At 41.0% G+C, this 21,960-nt stretch overlaps 1 protein-coding gene across 3 annotated transcripts in view; it reads right to left on the bottom strand.

Annotated features, from left to right (window-relative positions):
- The window catches only part of LOC138577868 (excitatory amino acid transporter 5-like), a 518,879-nt gene that overhangs the window by 61,616 nt on the left and 435,303 nt on the right, over positions 1–21,960 (bottom strand). For all 3 annotated transcript variants that reach the window (XM_069649661.1, XM_069649664.1, XM_069649663.1), the window contains one exon: positions 17,097–17,231. In XM_069649661.1, the coding sequence (XP_069505762.1) occupies positions 17,097–17,231 (135 nt within the window). The remainder of the gene's footprint in view (positions 1–17,096; positions 17,232–21,960) is intronic.

Here is a 21,960-nt window from a genome sequence, read left to right as displayed (position 1 = left end):
TGACTCATCATGGTGAGGATGCCAACCCCCACCCCCACACCCCCAAAGATCCATGCTAACAGGGGCATTGAATGAGCCCAAAAATGGATGTATTTCGCTTATTAGCAAAAATGCTTCCCCCTGGGTCCGTCGGAGAAGTAAAACATGGTTCTGCTGCACATATTGCAGAGAGACAAGCAGTTTCCGAAGCTACTACAGGGATTTGTCTTTTAACAGTCAGCAAAATTCCTTTTAATTGGAGGTGCCAGGTCTAATGCTGTAGGCAACACAGACCGGTCAGGGGAAAACATCTCAAATATTGAATTAGCAACCAGGAGAGTCACAAGGAAAACCCCTTTTAGAGAGTGTAACGACAGGGTACTGTACTGCACAATGCGTGAAATCTTCATAGACACAATGAAAAAAAGATTTGCTTGTGCCTACAGCCCAAACCGCTGGAAGGATTTTCACCAAACTTGCGCTAGGAGCCGCGGCTTGGTCTCAAAAGCATGCTGTAATCCGTGGTGTAAATCCGCCCAGTAGTTTTTTAAAAAAATGGCCAAAAAGTAGTTCAAAATAAATAAGTGACATCTGGGACCGGTCCCCTGACTCATTTCCTTTTTTCTTTTTTTTTGGAACCCTTTATTTATTAAAGCGCTTGACAATACAATGCAAATTAGTCCTGGCAGCTTCACCCAGTACAACAGTACATCGCACTGGTCGCATTTTGAGGCAGAGATAGATTAATAACATTGTGGAACACATTAGATAGCCAGATCTGTGTCTTGAGTAGTTCTGACACCCCCACGGAGAACACATTTTCAGTCTGTCAGGATTTCTGTATTTGACTCATCCCTGTGCATTCGCAACAATAAGGATCGAAATGGGGGCCAGCTATCCACCGGTTTACACTTTACCGGCTGGAGCAAGGCCCATTGCTCTTCCTAATCTGAAGCCCATGTCACAGCTCACATCCATTGTGCAACTAATGGACTGGCAGGTTTTAACCACATTAGCAACATACAGCGGACCGCCAGTAACATACAAAGTTTGGCCAATCTGTGAAAGCCTTGTTGCAAATTGCCAAATTTATGAAATAAAAAATTGCAATGAGGTTGCCTCAATTCTACAAATAAAAATGTCTGACAATATATCACATGCACTATTCTAAATATCTTGAACTTCCCGGCAGTCCCACAGCATATGGACTTATCTTGCATTGCGTGATTGACATCTAGGGCAGAGTGCAGAATTTGCATGGGAGAACAAATGCAGCTTGGATGGAGTGTAGTGATACCTGTGTAGCTCCTTGAATTGTATTAGATGGAATCTAGAGTTAAGGGACACCCTGCGGGACTGCAAACACATATTCTCCCAGATGTCATCTGTATTATCTAAATGAAGATCTCCTGCCCAGTCACTCCTTACCTTGGTCAAGGGTCTATTCCCACGGTTCTAGATCATACAACCCCGACACTCAACCACGAGTATCACCCGCTTTCATAATGAAGCCCAGGATTGTTTCATCAGGTGGTAATACTGGAAATCCTTCCCACTTTTCTCTGATTGCCCTGCAGAATCCCCCATAATGCAGGCAGTGAGAGCATTGTCTCCGTAAGAGACCAGGCATCTCCTGGTGACTAATGAAGTTACCCATCACATATACATCTTTCAAAGATGCAAACCCATCCTCGGTCCACTGTGTCACACTACAGTCTTGTTCACCCTAGGCAATGACGGGACACAGTTCCATAGTGGAAAATCACCATGAAAATGGTCTAGGGACCCCCTGCAATTTCCATACTTTATTCCATGCAAACGCAGTCACACTGGCAGGATCAGACATAAGTGTGTCTTTAAAATGAGGAGGCAGCATAATCAGGCGAACATCCCGAATTTCTACAGCGTGCTCCTCAATCTTAACATGTGGATAGGAAGTGTTTTCTGGAATCCACACGATGCGTATTGCGCCTGTGCCGCCAGCCAGTATTTTAAGGCCCCCCTGCACGAATGGTCTAGATAGCGTGCCCCTCTTGAGATGGACAGCCCCTGCATGCCGCATAAAAGTATCTATCTCCACTCTTATATCCTTAAAAAACATTCCCCACCCGGCCACAGTGCAATGTTTACCAAATAATACCGGAGTTTATGGAGGATGACCATGTTAAATAGTGCCACCCTACCTGCCAAGCTGAGGGGCAGTTTTGCCCAGCCTCGCAATCTGTCGGTAAGCAGAGACATATATGCGTCATAATTACGTTTACATTATTACAGCGGGGCACCTGGCCACCACCGCTCCTAGATACTTCATCTCCGTAACAGGTCTTGTAATTCTGCTCTTGCGTCTGTCAATGGAAAGAGTTCAGATATGGCACAATTCACGATATTTCTCCAAAAGACATTACGTCACACATGATCCGGGCCAAATGAGTTTGGGGATCTTGCACATATATTATCGCATCGTCGGCATATTATAATATAATCTCAGCTTCGCCTGATATTCTCCCTCTATGAACATGTCTGTGTTGAATCAAGTCCGCCATTGGCTTGATCACTACAGCAAAAATCAGGGGTGACAGTGGGCACCCCAGTTGGGTTCCTTCAGCAATAGCAATGGGGGGGTGAGATTATCCCATTTGTCCTAACTCTGGACACTGGGGACACATAATAACTGAATCCATGATAGAAATCTGGGACCGGAATTGCACTTACGAAGTACTGCCCACATAAACCGCCATGACACTGAATCAAAGGCCTTTTGAATATCAAGTGCTGCCGCGACTGCGTGCACATTAGGGTCTAACTCAGCGAGGATACTAAATAGGGACTGCAGATTAAGTGCCGTGAATCATCCTGATATAAAGCCTGATTGATCGGGATGAATTATACAACTCATTTATGGCACTAGTCTGGTGGCTATGACCGTAGCAAATATTTTCTTGTCTTAGTTGATCAAGGATAGGGGCCTGTAGGACCCACTCTGCTCGGCCGGTTTGTTTGGCTTCAGTATCACCATTATCTCTGCCTCACTCAACGTGGGAGGGAGTTAGTTCCCTACGGGGGCACGCCTCTTCCCACATATCTGAGAGTTGGGGGACCAGATACTGCTTGAATTGCTTGTAAAACTCTGTTGACAGGCCCTCTGTTCCTGGTGCCATCCCGGCAGGGAGAGTGTCTATGATATGATATGATAGGTTATTTATAACGCGCTTAACACCCAGAAGTTTCTAAGCGCGGACCCGGGAATTGAACCTGTTTTGCACCGTGTCGTCTTGCTTCCAAGGCGAGCACGTTGCAGCTGAGCTATCCTCCCGAAACTATAGCCTGGGAAATGTTCATCTGACGAAAGGCAGATCTAGTGATTCCCTGGCCTCGTTTGATAGTTCGGATATGGGGAGCTTTGTTTAGAAATGACTCTGTCAGAAAGGGGGTGAATTTCATCTGTTGCATAAAGTTTGGTATAGAAGGTTTAAAATACCTGATTCACTTCGGGAGCAGTGTGTACCACCTCTCCGGAGTCTCCCCACACATATGGAATGTGATGACTGCCCGTTGCCTGTCATACAACCCTGGCAAGAAGCCAGCGCAGGCGTTCCCTCGCCCTGTACCTCCATGCAACCCTCAGGGTCTCCAAGAATTTCAATTCCCTTTCAGCTTGTGCTATGAAGTTGTCCAATTCTAGCTTAATATCCCCCAGAACAGCGGGCCGGAGCGAAGCCATGTATAGTTTCTCCAAATGGCACAATGCAGCTTCAGTGACTCGAATATCTTGTATTGTTTTTAGAATCCCCAATTCTGAGGCCAATCAATCACCAGGTTGTATGCTTTAAACGCTTCCCAGAATATAGCACAAGTATCAACCGAGCCAGTATTCTCATCAAAGTACAATTTAATATGGCTCCCCGTGTCTGTTCCAAAAACTGAATCTAGTAATGCTTGGGGCTAAAATCTCCACACCGGCCTACATCCCGTGTATCCCACAGTGTTGGCGTAATGGGTAATGTCCAGAAAAGGTTCTAGGCAATATGTCAGTCCACACACGGCTCCCACAAAGGATTCTGTTGTCGGCCACATATCTATGTGAGAGTGTGAGTTATGTACCGACAAATAAAAGGAATATGTATGTGAAACAGGATCGAGTAGCCTTCATGCCTCTCCCCACTACCCTGGAGACCCTAGTAAGTTGCCTAGGCTTACACCCAGACTTGTCAAGGTCTGTGTCTAAAATAGTATTAACCCCCCCGACCCCATATGACAAGCATCAGGGGGTACTGCGCCATAAGGCTCACTATGTCAGCATAAAACTCTGGATCATCGACATTTGTGCCATAAACATTCATTAGCACCATCTCCTTGCCAACCAGCATCCCGTATGTAGTAACACATATCGCTCAAGAGGGTCCAAATTCGCTTTTTTGTGCACTTATTGTACCGACTTGTGGATTAAAGTCAACACCCCTCTACTTTATGTTGAGTACCCTTTGTAGATCCTATGCGCACCCCAGCTTTTGGCTAATCTATCACAACCTGCACTCATCGCATGTGTTTCCTGTAGGAACAATATTTGAACGTGGTGACTCTCTACATATAATTGTAGTTTCTGCATTTTAACTGGGTTCATCAAACCTTGCACATTTTGCAGACTCATTTCCTGCTTTGTAGTCCGCAGACACCCCTGGACCAATCAGAAAGCAGTGTGACGTTTGCGGACATCGTCTGCGCCCAACTATTGGTCAATTAAAAGTGTGAGGGCGTAATTTCAGTGGTCGCCATATTGGCTCCACGGACACTGGCCTTAGTCCGCGGACAGCGCAGTGATGGAAAAAGTGATGGAAAAAGTCTGGAAAATACATTTGGGGTTATTTGGTACCCGAAAAAGGACCTGGAAAGGGTGGTGGAGTGGGTTAAAGTTGATATGGAGCAGTTTTAAGGTGAAAAAAGATGTGCATTTGTCACCAGGTCCGTGGTAATTTTTGGTGTCCACTGACAGCGCAGTGAGGAAAAAGTCTGGAAAACTATTTGGGGCTATTTGGTGGCTGAAAGACGGTCTGGAAAGGGTGGGGGAGTGGGTTTAAGTTGATATGGAGATGTTTTCATAGAGGTGTGCAGGTGACGCCTAGTTCGCAGCCATATTTACTGTCCGTGGACATCATTTGGATTGGGGGTGTTCTGGCCGAGTCTTGTTATTTGAAGGTGTATTGTATGTACTTGTTATATGGTTTCATTCTATTTTGGTGGTTGTGGCTAGTGGCCAGACACACTATATTGATGTGTACAGCAATTATAGATACTGTAGGGGGGAGTATAAAGTATTTGTAATAGGGTGGAGTTATATAATTGAAGTGTATAAGCTATTTATGAATGTAGTACAAAGGAGGATAGTGCTTATGGAATATGTATTTGCTTATTTGGGAAGGGAACACATAGGATAATACTTCTTATGGTTACTTAGTTGCATATGGTAATACAGCTGGAATCTCTGGTTATATTTCTGTGAAAATAAAAAGATAGTTTAAAAACTTTACTTGCATACAATTGTACATATAGACTTACTTTGTTGACCCTCATAAATAGTACATTCTATGTACTATGTTTGGTACAACATAATGTTGTATTGACACAAACTAATCACAGGCTCATTGAGGAAAAAACATCTGTAGTGGATTAAAAAAAAACTACAGTAATTACATTAATTGTTTTAAAGAATGTACATATTACAGAATAGTTGTGTGTCGCACCATGGATATATTATGTGAGTGTTAGTGTGATAGGATGTTTGTCTGAAGTATGTTGTAATTAAGGGAATGTTTAAAGTAGTTAGATACCCGTTGGCGTATTATAACTATATTGGACAAGAGGTTTTGCAGTAAGAACAAATGTGATGGCATATTTGAAGTGTATCACAATGAAGGGGGATTTTAATGTAGTTAGTTACTTGTTGGTGTATTCTAACTGTCTTGTATTTTGAAAGAACTATTATTTATTTATTTAGTTATTTTTAGTTAAAAAAACTATAAAACTATTACATACAATAGACATAACAAAACGTACATAAAGTTAGCATAATTTCTGCATTTCCGGTACTCTATACATATAATCAAACTCACACTCTAAAAATGATATATGATTCATCTTCAATAAAAAAACACAAAAATTAGTTTTAAAATCAAGAGTAAATCATCTTTTCATTTCATCACAGCCTATGTCATACCATCTCAGAATTAATTGCAATGATCATTTAACTGTAACAAGGGCAATTACCACGTTAGACCATACTCTATGTAGAGCTATATGCATTGATTCAGATTGGGTGTTCATACACAAATTCCAGAAATGATCTGACTGGATTAAGGATAAGTTATGCACATATCACTCATAATTCAACTTGTACTGAATTTGCATTTTGGAAGAAGTCATCACGTGTCTCAAAGTTTCAAGGTTATTCTCTTTCATGCACATACGACAGTAACGAGCATTCATGGCTAGATTCCCTTGTGAACCATTTGTCGCTTTCACAGGTAGTTGGTTCGTTCTCATAAAAAGACAGAATCTACGTACCAATGGGTCTGGACAACGTATCAGGTACATTTGTGGACGTAAAACATTATATACCATCGCTTCAATGTACTTATAATTATGAAGGTCGCTCATTCGAATAAAGTTCTTCTCACAGTCTTTTTTCTTCATTTTAGCCTTAAAGGCAGATTTTATTGATTTAAATTGGCCACAGCGACAACGCTCCATTCTAAAATTACGCTATTATAGTATTTTAGATGTAGTTAGATACCAGTTGGCGTATTCTAACTGTTTAGGTGCACCTACCTGACTCCAGCCGCTCCATCGCTGAAGGTGTGCTTACCCGATCTCAGCCACTCCATCGTTGTGCGCGCACTCTACCTGCATTCCGTCAGAGTCAAGGCCTCTTCTCTCCCGATTCGGACTTCCAGCGACGCGGGAGCCTTTCGCTTCTTCTGCGCTTCTCCGCGTTATCTTCCTCCGGAGCCATCAAACTGTTTTCAAGCCTCCGGACTCTGCTCCATGCCGTCGGACAGCTCCTACAAGGGAAAAGAACACAACAGGTTAGAAATCTCAGAAGCACGAACTCTGGGCTGCATCTTACCCGAGTCTTGACTTCCATCATACCGGCCAGGTTACCTGTTGACCCTGAAAGTCCATCATCCTCAGGGGGATCCCAGGAATCGCTCCACGCTTCCGATATTCATCTTCACCTATAGGGAAGGGCAGAGACATTGCAAGACATCATTATTGCTTACCACCAAGGCGAGACTCATCGCTAAAGACATTATTGAAAAACCAAAGACTTTCCCTTCAAGTTGATTGGTCACAGCCGGTCTGGATCACCACTTCGCGGGCCAGTGAAGCAACTAGGCCCATTCTACGTGCCCCTGCTGAAGGAAGCAGGACGGAGAGCCCAGCATTACAAATAACAGGTGAGCTTGCATGGGAAGGCTCTTGCGCACACTGTTCTGGCACGAAAGGGGCGAGGAAATTCGTTTCACATCCGCACCATCCTCACTTCCTCTCCTCTCCTCCCAGGGGCAATACCAGCATCCAGAACAACATTCTCCGCGGCAGCTGGGGAAGACAGCCGACACCGGGGAGCCAAGTCGAGGGAGGGTTCCAACCGTGCCCCAACGCTCCCGCAGAGACCAGGTGAGCGTAACATTAAAGTTGCATGTGTTTTTAGGGTGTTTGCCTTTTACACTATGTCTAACAGAAGATATCAAGCTATTTACTTGTCCTTTCTCCCAAACTAGTCTAGGGAAGCCAAAGCAACATTTAGTATAGTATTTACCTTTGCTTTAGATCTGTGTTGGCAGTATTTGCCACACTTATGTTTTTGGAAGCGTAAGATTTGTGTACGTAGATCACTGTTTGGTTTCTGAAGGGATGTTGCAGGTAATGTATTTTTCAATAAACTGTAAAACAGTGGCATCATTGTCATGGCCAGATTTGGTAGCATCTGTTTTCCATAAAAGCATGTGGATGTGTGGCGCTCCTCTGGATTGATATTCTTTTCTCCAAAAGAAGAATTTCACTTCTCCGAGGGGATGGGTAGATTATTGTGGATGAAGTGCAACATGGCAATGAAGCAATGGTGAAAGTACCTTGATACACTGACAGGGTCAAGTGAACCGAGTTCTCCTGGTGTTTTTATACGTATTCCCTCTTTATTTTGGCTTGCGGTGCGTCAGAAGTCCTGCAAGTCATCCCATCCGTATTCTGCACAACTTAAAGTAACAAACCATGTGGGTGGGCCTCGGTTCCTTAGCATACAACGTCATATCAGCGTGACGTCAGATCCAGTATTCTTTTATACCACACGTTTGCCAAGAGATTTGTGATACTTGACTGCAAAACTTAATCTTTGTCTTATCTTTTGAAACAGTTGGGTAGCGGAAATGCTTAAAAAATTAGAGCCTGTTTTTAATGTGTGTGCAACACCTTAACATAGAGTTGCTAGTTCACTTTCGAACAGGAGGTGGAAAATGTATTCTACATTTTGTCTGCATCTGGGGTCTTCAGAATACATTCGTAAAGAGCGATATTCTGATGTAGTAATTTGTGTGGATCTTTCATCATATCTTCCTCCTTTCCCTTTAGGAAAGAGTAAAGGAAAAGAATGTGCTTCTATACTTTTCTCCCATATGCTCACTGGGGATCCTTTGGCTTGACGATATGTTTCTAATGCATCTTCTATGGTGTCTTTGGGGTGTAGTGGGTGAATTGTATACTGGTCTAAAAAGTTGGCTGCAGTAACAAGATCTACATGTTCAAATTTGCCCATTGGTGGTGAATCTTGAATTAATTGGGGGGTTTCTCTTAATTTTTCCTCCGTTTTATATCTTTGTAGTATTCATTGTTTTCTTTGAGATATTGTAGGGCTTGTCTAACTTTAAGTCAACTAGTTGTTGCCAAATTCTTTTGTCTTTTGTTGGTACACCATTAGATTGATCTTTTGGTTGTTGTACTCCTAGAGTTTCTATATTTTCTTTAAAATCTAATGACAGATATACTACTTTGCCACAAATGCCTTTTAGTAACTCAGATGGAGTTAATTTAGCTGTTTTTTGTTGAAGGAGTATTCTAGTTTGAAATGAGTGTACTGTTTGGATTATAATTCTTGCATATACATTAAGTTGTTGAAGAGCCTTTGAAGTGGAAATATTATTAGTGATAGCACGCGATGGCATTTGGTTATTGTCAAGCTTTGTATTGGAGTATGTGCAAACTATTGAGGGGTCAGTTATTTTGCATTTATTTGCTGTTGTACATAAAGCTAATTGGAACCATTGGGATTACTCATTGTGCTCAATTATTTTGGCGTAATCTACTATTTTTGTGCTCTGTTTATACAATGTTCTGCAACAACAGACTCATACTTGGTCTGGTATTTCAGCAGATTTATTTTGAAAGGTAGCTATTTCTTTTTTGTATGTGTTTGTTAGGAAGTTGGTGTTTGTGAGGTTTTCGCTAATGTTTTCTGAAGTTACTCAATTTTCTAAGTCAACTTCACTTCTAAAATATTTACTTTGGATATGCTCTAGTTCTCCAAAGAGTTTTTTTGGTTTTTCCATGTAGGATAATGTCATTTACATTTTGGAGTTCTAGAGTAGAACATTTTGCATAGTAGTCTATGCAAAAGATTTTGTATACCGGAATGATGTTCTGCTAATATTTTTATGTGATGGAAGGTGCTTCCATGTTTGTGTTTTCTCGGATAGCTCAAGGACAACTGTGGAAACATTCTGATTTATTTTGTCCACAAATCGAGAAAGCAAGGCGCAATGTGAACAAAGCTGTGTGTGCGTTTTTGGATTTTGGAATTATATCTTTTCATAATGAAAATATCAAGTTTGCTATTGTGACTATTTTTCGAGGAGATGGAGTTCATTTGACTGATGTCGGAGATCAGATTTTTCTTTTGAATTTACAAAATGCACTGAAACCATTTTTGGGAACTTGTGACATAAGTATTTTTTTAGTAGTTGTAATTAATAAAAAACAATAATAGAAAAAGAATTAGAAGCAGTTTTTTCTGAAAGTTAGAAAAAAATTCAGTTCAATATAAAATGTTAGTTTAGTATATAAAAAAACCCAAAAATAAAAAAAGGCTATTTTAAGAGCCACCATTTCTGAATGAAAGACAAGTTAATTAATTTTTATTCCCCCACTCCATGCCTGGAATGTTCTGGTTGTCCGCGGACATTCGTAGTGTCCGTGGACTATGCAGACTGCAAACGGTCCTGTGATTTTTATTCTTAGTTCTATTTGTTAACTGTGAAAGGTGGCTCCTAAAGGACCCTTTTTTTTGTATTGTTGTGGCTTTTTTTGTATTTTTACACCAGAGGCAAGGTAAGGGGGGGGGTGGCGGGAAGGCAGGAAAGGGGCGTCAACCACAGAACCGGAGATGCAGCTGGACAGGGGAAGATGTTGGGTGGGCCCTAAATTTAAGGTAGGTCACAATGTTTCCGCAAACTACTGAGTTGAAAATGAGCATTGTAAAGTTGTAAAAAGTTCACATATCAACTAAGAATGGGTCTAGGAGCTCTGGAAGGGTAAACCTTCAACTTAAAACACCCTAGATTGGCCAAAAATGTAGTTTCAAACTGTCTGCGGTGACAGACACTGTCTGCAGACACGCACCACTTTGCACAGGTGCGGTCACATGATGGCGTCCGGAGACATCCGCATCGGCGGCTGGTGTCCGTGGACCCTGTTGAGTGAGAGAAGCTGGGCGAATGTGCATGGATATCCACAAACAGGCATGCTGTCCGCTGACTAATTAAAAGTGCGTCATGCAAGAACAGACATGTTTGGATACAACATGATGCCCGCCGACACCCCGAACAGTCTTATAGTCGACAGACTATTACTTGGGGTTTTAACATTTTTTTTTATCACAGAATAATGTACAAGATATTTATAGTATAACAAATGTACTTATGTAAAGGGATGGAGTATCGGAATGGGAGAATTCGGAATATCTGTACAATGATCAGAGAATGGAGGGGGAGAAGTTTCATGAAAGCGTCTTTCATTTACAATTTGGGAATTTGATGGAGGTGATTGCTGGAGGCAAAGGGGACACGTACAAGATGGACAATCAACATTTTTAATAACATGATTTTTAACATAATTTAAAAATTCCTTAAAGTTATTACTATGTTCATCCAACTTTGCAGATAAGATCATGATTTCATTATGTACAGTTGGGGGGATAAGGATTGTCTTTGTGATTCTTGGGATTCTCCATAATTAAATTGGGTGTTGTTTCTTCTTGTAAATTATGTACTAAAAGAAAAGAAGAAATTGTTATTTCAATGAGCTCTGTATACATTACATTATTTGTTTATGTTGAAAGTTGTATAGTTTACCATTAGAAATGTCATCATCACTCATTTCTTCTTTTGGACAGTTTTCTTATAACCACTCAAGTGATTGCCATTTCTGTTAAAATAAAAAAATGGTGATATTTGCTTATAAGAAATGTTTATATAATAAGGTTGTTTTGGAATGAGCTTCTGGTGTATCTGAGTCTGTATAAAGAGTTGTACAGAAGTGAATATGAGGTGTACAGTTATTTTATGGTGTGTGCTTGGTGCATTCCATTATATATTGTGTGCTAAATGAAAAATGTTTTACATTTTGAAATGATGAATTATACAAAAAGGTATATTTGGGTGTTGTTAATATACGTAATGTTGTTTTATGTATGTTTTTGTTGGTTGAAGGGTACAACATTTTCTGTTGACCCTGTGCTTCTGAGTTTTGTTGATGCTACCTGATGTCCGCAGACTTTCACACTATCGACGGACTCTGGAACAGCTACATTGTGGGTGAGTGTGATTTTTAGGTGTAATCATGAAAAAGAGGTAAAAGGAACTCGTAGCAAATTAAGGGTGGTAAAAACCTATAAAAAAACTTAGTTAAAGGGATGTTATGGTTAAGTTGCATTAATAAGAACATATGAAATTCAGTGAACAAACTTTGTTAAAGGGACCTTGTGGTTACAATTAAAACTGAAAAACCCTTGAAATTCACCAGTTATATTCGCAGGATATTGAGTTGGGGGACAATTTGATGGGGCTAGAAATATCCTCACATTTTGACCTCCCCACAGACTTGACTACCAATGTAGATTTGAGAGTCAAATCTAAATGTGTCCACCATTGCTACCCAGTGCCATTGATATTTTGGAGGTACTGGTTGAAAATGATTTGAAGAAATTGTCTGGACAGTTCCATTCTGAGTCCAATCTAAATCAGGTGCAGGCTATGGCCCTCAAAAGCTTGCAAAGTGACAAAAATATAGTCATTAGGTCAGTGGATAAAGGGGGAGGGATTGTCATCTGCCAAAGATCCCTGTAGCTACAGAAAGCTCAGAGACAGTTAGGTGATGAAAAATGTTATGAGGTGATGACGCCTGAGACATCAGTTCAGGCCCAAGAAGTATACAACTACAAACTAGCTCAATGGCATCACCAAGGTCTCATATATGATGACGAGAAAATGTTTTTGATATGTGATCATCCGGTGACAGCCATACTATATCTACTCCCCAAAAGTCACAAACGTCTTACAGATCCACTGGGATGTCACATTGATTCCTCCATGGGCTCCTTGTTAGAATCACCCTCCAAATACCTTGACCAGTTCTTGTATCCTTTTGTATTGGATCTCAATTCTTACAAAAGACACCTCTGATCTATTGAAGAAGCTTGAAGGGTTTCATTGGGAATCACACTACAGTCTTGTGTCTCTGGATGTGGTTTCACTTTATACCAGAATTTTTCCTTAAACAAAGATTGGTGAGTTTTAAACAACAAAATGAGCCTGTGATTGACCTTCTTTCTTTTTGTCTGAATACTATGTTCGTATTTGAAGACAAACTATATAGGTAGAAAAGAGGTACCGCCATGGGCTCATGTGTGGCCCCCACCTATGCTACACTTTACTTAGGGTGGCGGGAAGAATGTATAGCTTGGTCATCAGAACAGGATAAATATCTTGATGATGTGGTGGTATGGTTCAGATTTATAGACAACCTATTCTTGCTTTGGGGAGGAACCTCTGCCAAACAGTCTGAATTTGTGTCCATCTTGAATATGAATAATCTGAATCTCAAAATAACCATGACTGTTAATTCTGAAAAATTTGAATTCTAGGATGTATGTTATTCTTGAAGTGGTTGATGGGAACTTGGAAAGTAGACCCTTTGGAAATCCACCAGTGTCAACAGCATATTACATGCTAGGAGTTTTCATCCCCAATCTCTTATCAAGAGTATACCCTTTGGTGAATTAATCAGAGAGAAACAGAATTGTAAGAGGGAGACAGACTTTTGAAAGAAGCATGCATACTCAGCAACCGTTTTAACAGGGGTTACTCTAAGCTGACCATTACTCAGGCCTTTGACAAGGTGCAGACATTTCATTGGACTGACCTACTTATGGGAGCCAAAACAAAAAGATAAAAAAGATGGTGACTGTATCAGATTCATTACCAAATATAGCACACAGAATGAACATGTGAAGAAGATAATGCATAAACATTGGGAAGTATTGCAATCGGATTGAGACATCACCAGGGTGATTGGATCTCATCGTCAGGCTGCGAATATCAAGAATATTTTGGCTCCCAGCATGATAAGTTCCCCATTGACAAATTTGACTAGTTGGCTTACATGACATCAGAGAAAGAATGGTTTTTATAGTTGTGAAAAATGTAAACTATGTAAAATGGTCATATGTACTTAGGAATTCTGATACAATCAAAGAGTCAAATGGAAACTCAATCATGAAATTACTTGTTTGACTAAATTTGTTGTTTATCTAATACAATGTCCTTGTAATCTGGTTTATATTGGCTTTACCATTTGAAGTCTTAAACTTAAGATACTCCAACACTATTGTGCTATTAAGAATAATGATGAAGCATATTCTCTAGCCAAGCACTTCTGTGAGAAACACAATGGAGATCCTAAAAACCTGACATTTCTGGGTTTAGCACATGTACCTGAACATATTGTAAAAAGAAACCGTGAGTTAAATCTACGTCAACTTGAATCTAAACTGATCATTCTCTTTGGCAAACTACAACCTCATGGTCACAATGTAGATAATGAACTGTATGTTTTTTATGATGCCTTTTTAAATGATAAATTGTCTTTTCACCTTTCCAAAGTCAGTTTCAGTGATGCACTAGCACTTTAGTGAGACTGGGTTAGTGCAATATTGGATATTTCCTATATGTAACTGAATCAATATCAATAAGCGGTTGTATACTTGATGTGATGCCCCATATCGCTTAAGATGTTGTGCACATTGTGCAAGTGATTTATGTCATCATTGCCATTACTCTATGGGCTCTAATTTTGCACTACCACTTTATTGAGATTTTAATAAAAAATGGGTTAGTTGCTATTATTGCTCTTTGCATTCTTGGTTCAGTGAAGCACAAGCATATTATTGAGAGTAAACTGCTTACAGGTCAGTTGTGATTATTGCCCATTTTATTTTTAGTTTCAGTGTTGCAATAGCACTTTATTGAGACTAAACTGGCAACAAATCTGCTGCTATTATTAGGACTTTGAGACCTGTGCAATATGAGACCTTATACATTAACACTTTATTCAGTATAAGGAGCCAATTTCACATGAGAATATGTAAACTTAAGCACTCCTGAACTACGTTTTAATCCCATTGAGTGCCATGCATCCATGCACACTTGTCTATACATCTTGCACCATGTTGGAGTTTTCGAATCATTGACACAAGTCAATTGTAAGGGTTAAACTAGAGCGCTGCTGCTGCCATTAGTCTGTTCTCACTGACCATCATTGTTTTTTTTTGGGGGGGCTTGACTCGTATTTTATGAGACGGAGCCTATATTTTAAAATTTCTTTCCATAAAGTTGCATATTAAAAGCGTAAACCTACTTGTATAAGAAGTGTAACCACAGTGCATAAACTGGGCTGTGTAATATATGTTAATATGTAACTGGTTAATATTAGAATCTGACTAAGTATATTTTGTCAATACTAGGTAAAAGTGGCACCCATGTTGGGAGATAGAACCAGTGTTATGTATCAGTCCTTTCTTTATGTTTGAAGTTGTTGTAACATGCACCAATGTACATGATGTTTTAAAAAGAACGCTTATGAATTGCACATTATATACTAGACTGACGAAGCCGCGGTGGTGGTGGAACGCGTGGCAGTTTTTTTGCCCAATGAGTATCTCTCATTTTGCCATGGTTCTGTGATTCTTGTATCCTGAATCTATTAAAATCCCTCTATTTTTAAATCAGTGGAGTGCTGCGACTTATTTCCTTTATGGATTTGTGAGTATGCCTTGCATTCACCTCGAAGGATTTGGTCATATAGAATAGGAGAACCTTCTTTATTATCACAGCACCTGCTTGAGAAACGGGCTGAGCCGCTTTTATACGAGATGAGTGTTTTTTAAAAATATATATATGTACGAGGAATTGAAAAACAATGGTAAGATGCTAATCGTTTTTGGCACTGTGCACAGTTTCACCAATTAAAAACACAGTAAATGCTTTGTTATCTGACACTTCATAGACTCTGCATTCTACTATCCAGCATAACCGACTGCCAGAAATAGAACCATTCTTGTTAAAAATACAAAAAATAAAAAGCTGGAAAGTAAAGTTTCCATGCCAGATAATTAAATGTTTCAATGGTAAAGTGGTAGTAAGGAGCAAAAATACCAGGAGGTTTTATCCATCCTTTTTCTCCACTAACTGGTTCTTTGCCACCCGGAGAACCAACTTCCAGTTTTTCAGCATATTTGCTTATTCAGCACATCACATTGGCATCCCAATGATACCAGATATCTAAGCTCACACTGCGTAACCAATACAATTAAACAATGCCTGATTTTAGGCAGTGCTGTCTGGCCCATTATTTAGGATGTGCTGTCCCCTTCCTAAACCTAGGCTTTCGTAAGCTTTTCTTTACTCGCCTTGTTGTACTTATGGTACAGGAGTCAATGTCAACTCCACGTTGGTAGGACGTCACTTTACTTTTTAAGGTAACCTGTCTGTGAAGAGAAAAGTCAAACGGGACCTTTGTGTACAAAGTTTTACTACGGGAGTACGACACTGGGACTTGCAGAGGCTCAACCCTGATTCAGTCTCATTGTAGCAAATGGAAGAGAAGCACTGGTTTCTGATTTTCGGAGTGGGATACTGGCTCTGATCCAGAGGCGTAACCTATAGTACGCACAGGGGACAATATTAAAGATGGGGCACAATGCTAAGCATAGCACTTCGTCAGGGGAATCGCTTGAATTCCTTTCCAAAGGCGGTTCAAATGCTGAGATCCTCGTTGTTTGGAACCTTCTTCAAATCCCCAATACTTAAAACCAACACTCAAGTCCTCGCAAAATGCATGGCCAGCAGCAGTGGTTTAGAGTGTTAGTGATGCAAAGACAGCTTTTCTGGGCTGTTATTCAGGTATCAGAGTGCAGATTCGCAATTTGAATCCAGACACCATTCACAAACACGTCAATATATGGCAGTAGCCATGCCCACCTATAACTACCTTTTTCATGTCACTCTCTCCTAGAAGAATGGTATGGCTGTTGGGCTTGTTGCTGTATCTGCACAGGGGGCTCTAGCGGAGACACCCCAAGGGGGGAAAACCACTGTAGTCACTGAGCGGTTGCGACCAATCAGTGATGCCCCCATAGCCAGCTGTGTGAGAAGACCTTTATAGTTGTAACAGGATGTCTTTGACAGTTTCATCCTCAGGGACAGTCTCTCAGGAAGCACAATTGTTATGCAGACTGATGACAGGACCTTTGATGAGTTATCCGGGAAAAGTCAGGTACACACCAGCTAGGGAAAATGCAACCTAGTCAGAGCTTTGGCCTAGAAGTGCAGAACGGATGGCACTTTAGGTCTGACACTAGACTCCTATTATTGCAGCCGAAAAGTAATGAAACAAAGCAAATGCTCACAGTAGGGTTGCCCATTTACATTTTGAACAACAACTCTATTTTTGTAATTAAGTTTCTTATTAGAATGTGGCGTTTAAACAAACACTGTCAAGCAAATAAAACTTACAATGCCCAATCAACGGCGACAATAAGAGTGATGTCATCAGTGGGAAGACCAACAGATGTGAGTACGATAACCATCGTGACCAACCCCGACTGTGGGATGCCCGCTGCACCTATGCTGGCTGCTGTTGCTGTTATACTGCAAGGAAAAGAGGAACAATGCACAGAAATTGTATATTAAAACATAGATATTAATAGTACAGAACATTGGAAATAGATTTAGCCCACAGTAAGGGAAAATGTCAGCAAGTTGCCGTGAACAGAAATAAAACATACATCCACTTTGAATATTTAAGCAAAGAAGTGAATGTTAAAGGAGAACCAGTATTGATAATGAGCAAAATGCTCACAGGCCATCCCCCTCCCCTCCTAACTCTGTGCAGTCCACCCCTTCACCTTTCCATACACTTGCCTTGCTTCACCAATTGTTGGCTGGTAGTTTTTTTTGCACATTTGCAGAATCTGAATGACTGGCTCAAAGGGGCATTTGCAGATGCTGGCTATGTCCTGTTGTGACACGGGCCATCGCTGCCCGTTTGTAGAAGTTGGGGGGCATGGCACATCCTTGGTGCATATGCATCCATCCCCAAATGCAACCCCCTTCTCCATCCTCCTAGCATTCACTTTGCCTACACAGCCAGAACTGTTGCTTTCCTGCCTTTTAAATGGAAACATCCAAGGAATAGATGATTTGCTATTTCTAAGGTCGCTTAGCAACAAAACCTTCTACATCAGGGATATTTATTTCAATCTGCCATCTATTGATTTAGGCGAAGGAGTAGAAAAAAGACCTTCAAGCTTGAGAAGCAACTTCTGCAGATACTGTTGCAGGTCAGCATTGTCCAGGTATGCACACTTGCCGCCTTGGCCCGATCCGCACTTGCCTGCCCCCACCCGTGGGGGCACTCCACTCCTTCACTTCTCCCTCTACCACCCTTTCACTTATCACCTTGTCATGCACTTTTCATGGTAGGATTGTCACATGGCCAATATAACCGTTTCTTTGTTGTTGAACTTTTGTGATTCCTGTGTCAACCACCCCCTCCCCTCCCCGACACCCCATCTTGTCTTGTGGCACCTGGAAACCCCTGTGTATAGGCGCCATACAAATGTCCAATACATAAATAAATGTCTTAAAATATTGAGTAGCTGGTACATGGTTTTCTTTTATAGAGAAAACATCCACCACCCCTTCCTGTTTAATAAGATTAATTTCTCTTTTTAGCTTGGGCTATTAGGTGGCCCTTAAGCACCACCCATAAGACAAAACTATTGCATTGGAGCACAGGTAGGGGAGAGGTGACATGTGAGGAGGGACACTCATCCAGTGGGTGTTTTGTTATTTACCCACCCATTGACGGCCCATGGCCATGCTAATCCCTATGGCCATTCCCATCCACTATCTGCCCTTCCCTGCCCTAAACATCCTCCTGGGATCTTTTTGAGCTTGCTCTATCAAGTAGTATCATCGAACTTTAGCCTGCCAAAGTTTTTTGTAAGCAGTCTGCTGAGAGTTAATGGCATAACTGCTTCTCTAAATAGATACTGGCGTAATACAAAAGTCTTAACTAAGTGTGCCTTTAGCCACTTTATTTATATCTCTTGCATGCAGAGAAACCCTGTTAAAAAGAAGCAATGACAAAGCCAACAGTTTTTGTAAGATGTATTAGATAAGCATTTGCCAGGTAGTGACATCAGATGCGCAGGTAATCACTCTATTTTGCAGCTGTTGCGATCTTATGTCCTGGTAAATACCATTATACCATTGTCTAGCAAATGCCTATCCTTTGCCTAGTATCAGTGATGTTTTCTAGTAATTTACTACAGCAATTCATTTACAAGGACATCTCTCCTAGATGTTGAACTAGTGTGCACTTTTTGTGAGATTCAAATATGGAAGGTCATGCTCTAGCCTTTTCTGTGAAAATGTAGCCTGGACAGAACCTGGAGCCCGTCTTCAAATCTGACGCAGAATCTTCTCCAGCCTCCAAGTGTGCACTTTAGAACACATGTCATACCTCGGCCCATATCCGATCTTGGTCACTTCCTTGACCAATTACTGGTGGCACTTTAATCCAACATCAACTGAGAATACTTGCTTTTTTGACAAAGTCAATAGATACCAAGACATTTGTCCATCAAACAGTACCCCTAGGCACCAATAACATAGAGCTAATTAATTAGGAACCTGAGATGTTATAGTCTGGGCATTGCTCTTATGAATTGCCAAGTCATGCTCCCATCATGTTACTTACAAACTCATTACAAGCTCTGCGGTAAACACATGGCAGTAATTCTGTTGCCGCCATCTTTTTTTGGCTGTAGCAGAATTACAGCCACTTTTACCACCCGCCAAATTCAGCGTTTTGACCTTAAAGTGAAGGAAGACCAAAAATAGGTGGATTTACCATGGCTGAATTACCACTTGTAGTAAATCTGAAAAAAATCCCCATGGAGTCCTAGGTATTCAAGAAATGGGAATTCAGACTGCCTAACTACTACTTGTAATCTAGCAAGTTATTCCACCAGACCAAGTGACGGTAACGGTAAATGATTTTGGAGGTTATTTCATACAATTACCACAAAATTACCACCAGGCTTGTACTGATGCCCATGGTGCAAGATTGTGCCATCAGCATTTGTTAAAACTGGTACAGGAACCAAACCTAGCTTTCACAGGAAAAACTGTTACTGCACCAATGTCCCATGCGCATGTCGTTGTTAATTGTATGCAGGCTAATTTAAGACTGATAGTGAAGGAATGATCAGAACCAGCAATGCAGTTAGATAGTGTCATCAATAAGAAAATGTCCTAGTGGAGAATGCTGATAATTATTTTAAATTCCATTTCTTATACATCCTGTATATCTTCAAAGTGTACTAGTGCCAACAAGTGTTTTGACTGACCGGTTCCTGGTCTTTATCAGGGCTGGGCTCACTAATATAACATGTGTAATCGCTGTAAGAAAAGCAAGAAAGATGGGACTTTCCACTGATGATCACTGTTGGAGAGAATGTCCTCTTAATCACATCCACCGTTCACTTCCTTTTTGTAAAATAGCTGGATTTCCATTCTCGAATGTTGTGAATGTAAGAATCAGACCTTGTTAGGTTAACTGTGCAGATTTACGGCGGTTTCCTTGTTAGGGAGCAGCCTTGCCCACGTTGGGTTCCTGCAAATAAATCATTGACACGAATATTCTACGTCCAGGGAGAGTCTTTTCTTTGGATCTAATCAGTTAGGCAAACCGGCCCGTCCACTCCCAACCATAACAGGTGTTTGACCACAAGGCATTTCACATTTTCAATAAACCATGGGGTCACTACATTGTATATATTTCCACCAGATATTCCCCCATTTCACGTATTGAAGGTTGTACTGAGAATGATAAAGGCAAAGAAAAGGGTGGCCTCTGACCTTGTTAACCAAAGGGGCCAATCTGTACAGTTTTTCCACCCTATTTGTCTCTCTTTCTTCCTCTCTCTTCATCACTTTCTGTGGATAATTTACCACCTCAAAGAAAAATCCTATATTCTATGGAATCCCTCTTTTAAGACGCGTGATTGCTAGAGTTGTAGGTCCTTATTTTGTTTAACTCTATTTGAAATCCATCCGATCGAGTACATTTTGGGCGGGTCGGGGATGGGTTTGGTACATGTGACCTTATCTAACTCCAATGTTCCACTTTTCACCTTTTTAATATATACAAGTATTGTATTCGGTGAAGTATTTTTACTCTGTCTTCGCTAACTGTCATCTCCCTAACTATCACCCGGCAGTTCTCTCCTTTGAGCTGTAGATGCTAAAGTTGTGGTTAAACCTTGTTAAACATGTTCATTCTCTCAAGGGGAATACACTTTCACCCACATCTCTGGAACAAATTGCACATGTTCATGAGAGCAAGGGAAGGTTAATTTGGAAATCCTGAGATCCAAAAAAATCTACAAAATACGTTATGTTAATTCAGATTTGTTTAGCATCTACTTCCGTTGTTATGGCCTCAAAGCACTGTCGGGTGACTGTTCAATTACTAGCAGAGATGACTAATTAAATGACATTATACCAGCTGTCCAATGTAGAGTGTTCATGTAGGGCAGGGACTGCTATGTGAATGACTGACAGCTGGACTGATTTTTTGTAGGACTCTGCTGTATTCTTTCTTTATTGTTTATTTGTAATGTGCACTATACAGCAAAAATTGTGTTTCAAGGCGCATCAAGACAAAGGGGGGGGCTGTGAGGTGATTTGGATCATGCAAGTTCTGAACATGAAAAAGGGGCAGAGAGGAGGAGGGGAAGTGAGGGGGAATCAGAGAGAGGTATGTAATGACAAAACAGGGGGCTACATCACAATGCAGGTACAGGTTAGGTCACATGCAACATGGGAAAGCCTTGCCCTATGGTGAGGGGGCTACATCACAATGCAGGTACAGGTTAGATCACATGCAACATGGGAAAGCCTAACCCTATGGGGCTACATCACAATGCAGGTACAGGTTAGGTAACATGCAACATGGAAAAGCCTCATCCTATGGTGAGGGGGCTATATCACAATGCAGGTACAGGTTAGGTTACATGCAACATGGGAAAGCCTAACCCTATGGGGCTACATCACAATGCAGGTACAGGTTAGGTAACATGCAACATGGAAAAGCCTCACCCTATGGTGAGGGGGCTATATCACAATGCAGGTACAGGTTAGATCACATGCAACATGGGAAAGCCTAACCCTATGGGGCTACATCACAATTCAGGTACAGGTTAGGTAACATGCAACATGGAAAAGTCTCACCCTATGGTGAGGGGGCTATATCACAATGCAGGTACAGGTTAGGTTACATGCAACATGGAAAAGCCTCACCCTATGG

The sequence above is a fragment of the Ambystoma mexicanum genome, chromosome 1p, assembly GCF_040938575.1.
Source record: "Ambystoma mexicanum isolate Mex_15411 chromosome 1p, UKY_AmexF1_1, whole genome shotgun sequence".
Classification (NCBI taxonomy): Eukaryota; Metazoa; Chordata; class Amphibia; order Caudata; family Ambystomatidae; genus Ambystoma; species Ambystoma mexicanum.
This window is presented reverse-complemented; position numbering and strand designations above follow the sequence as displayed.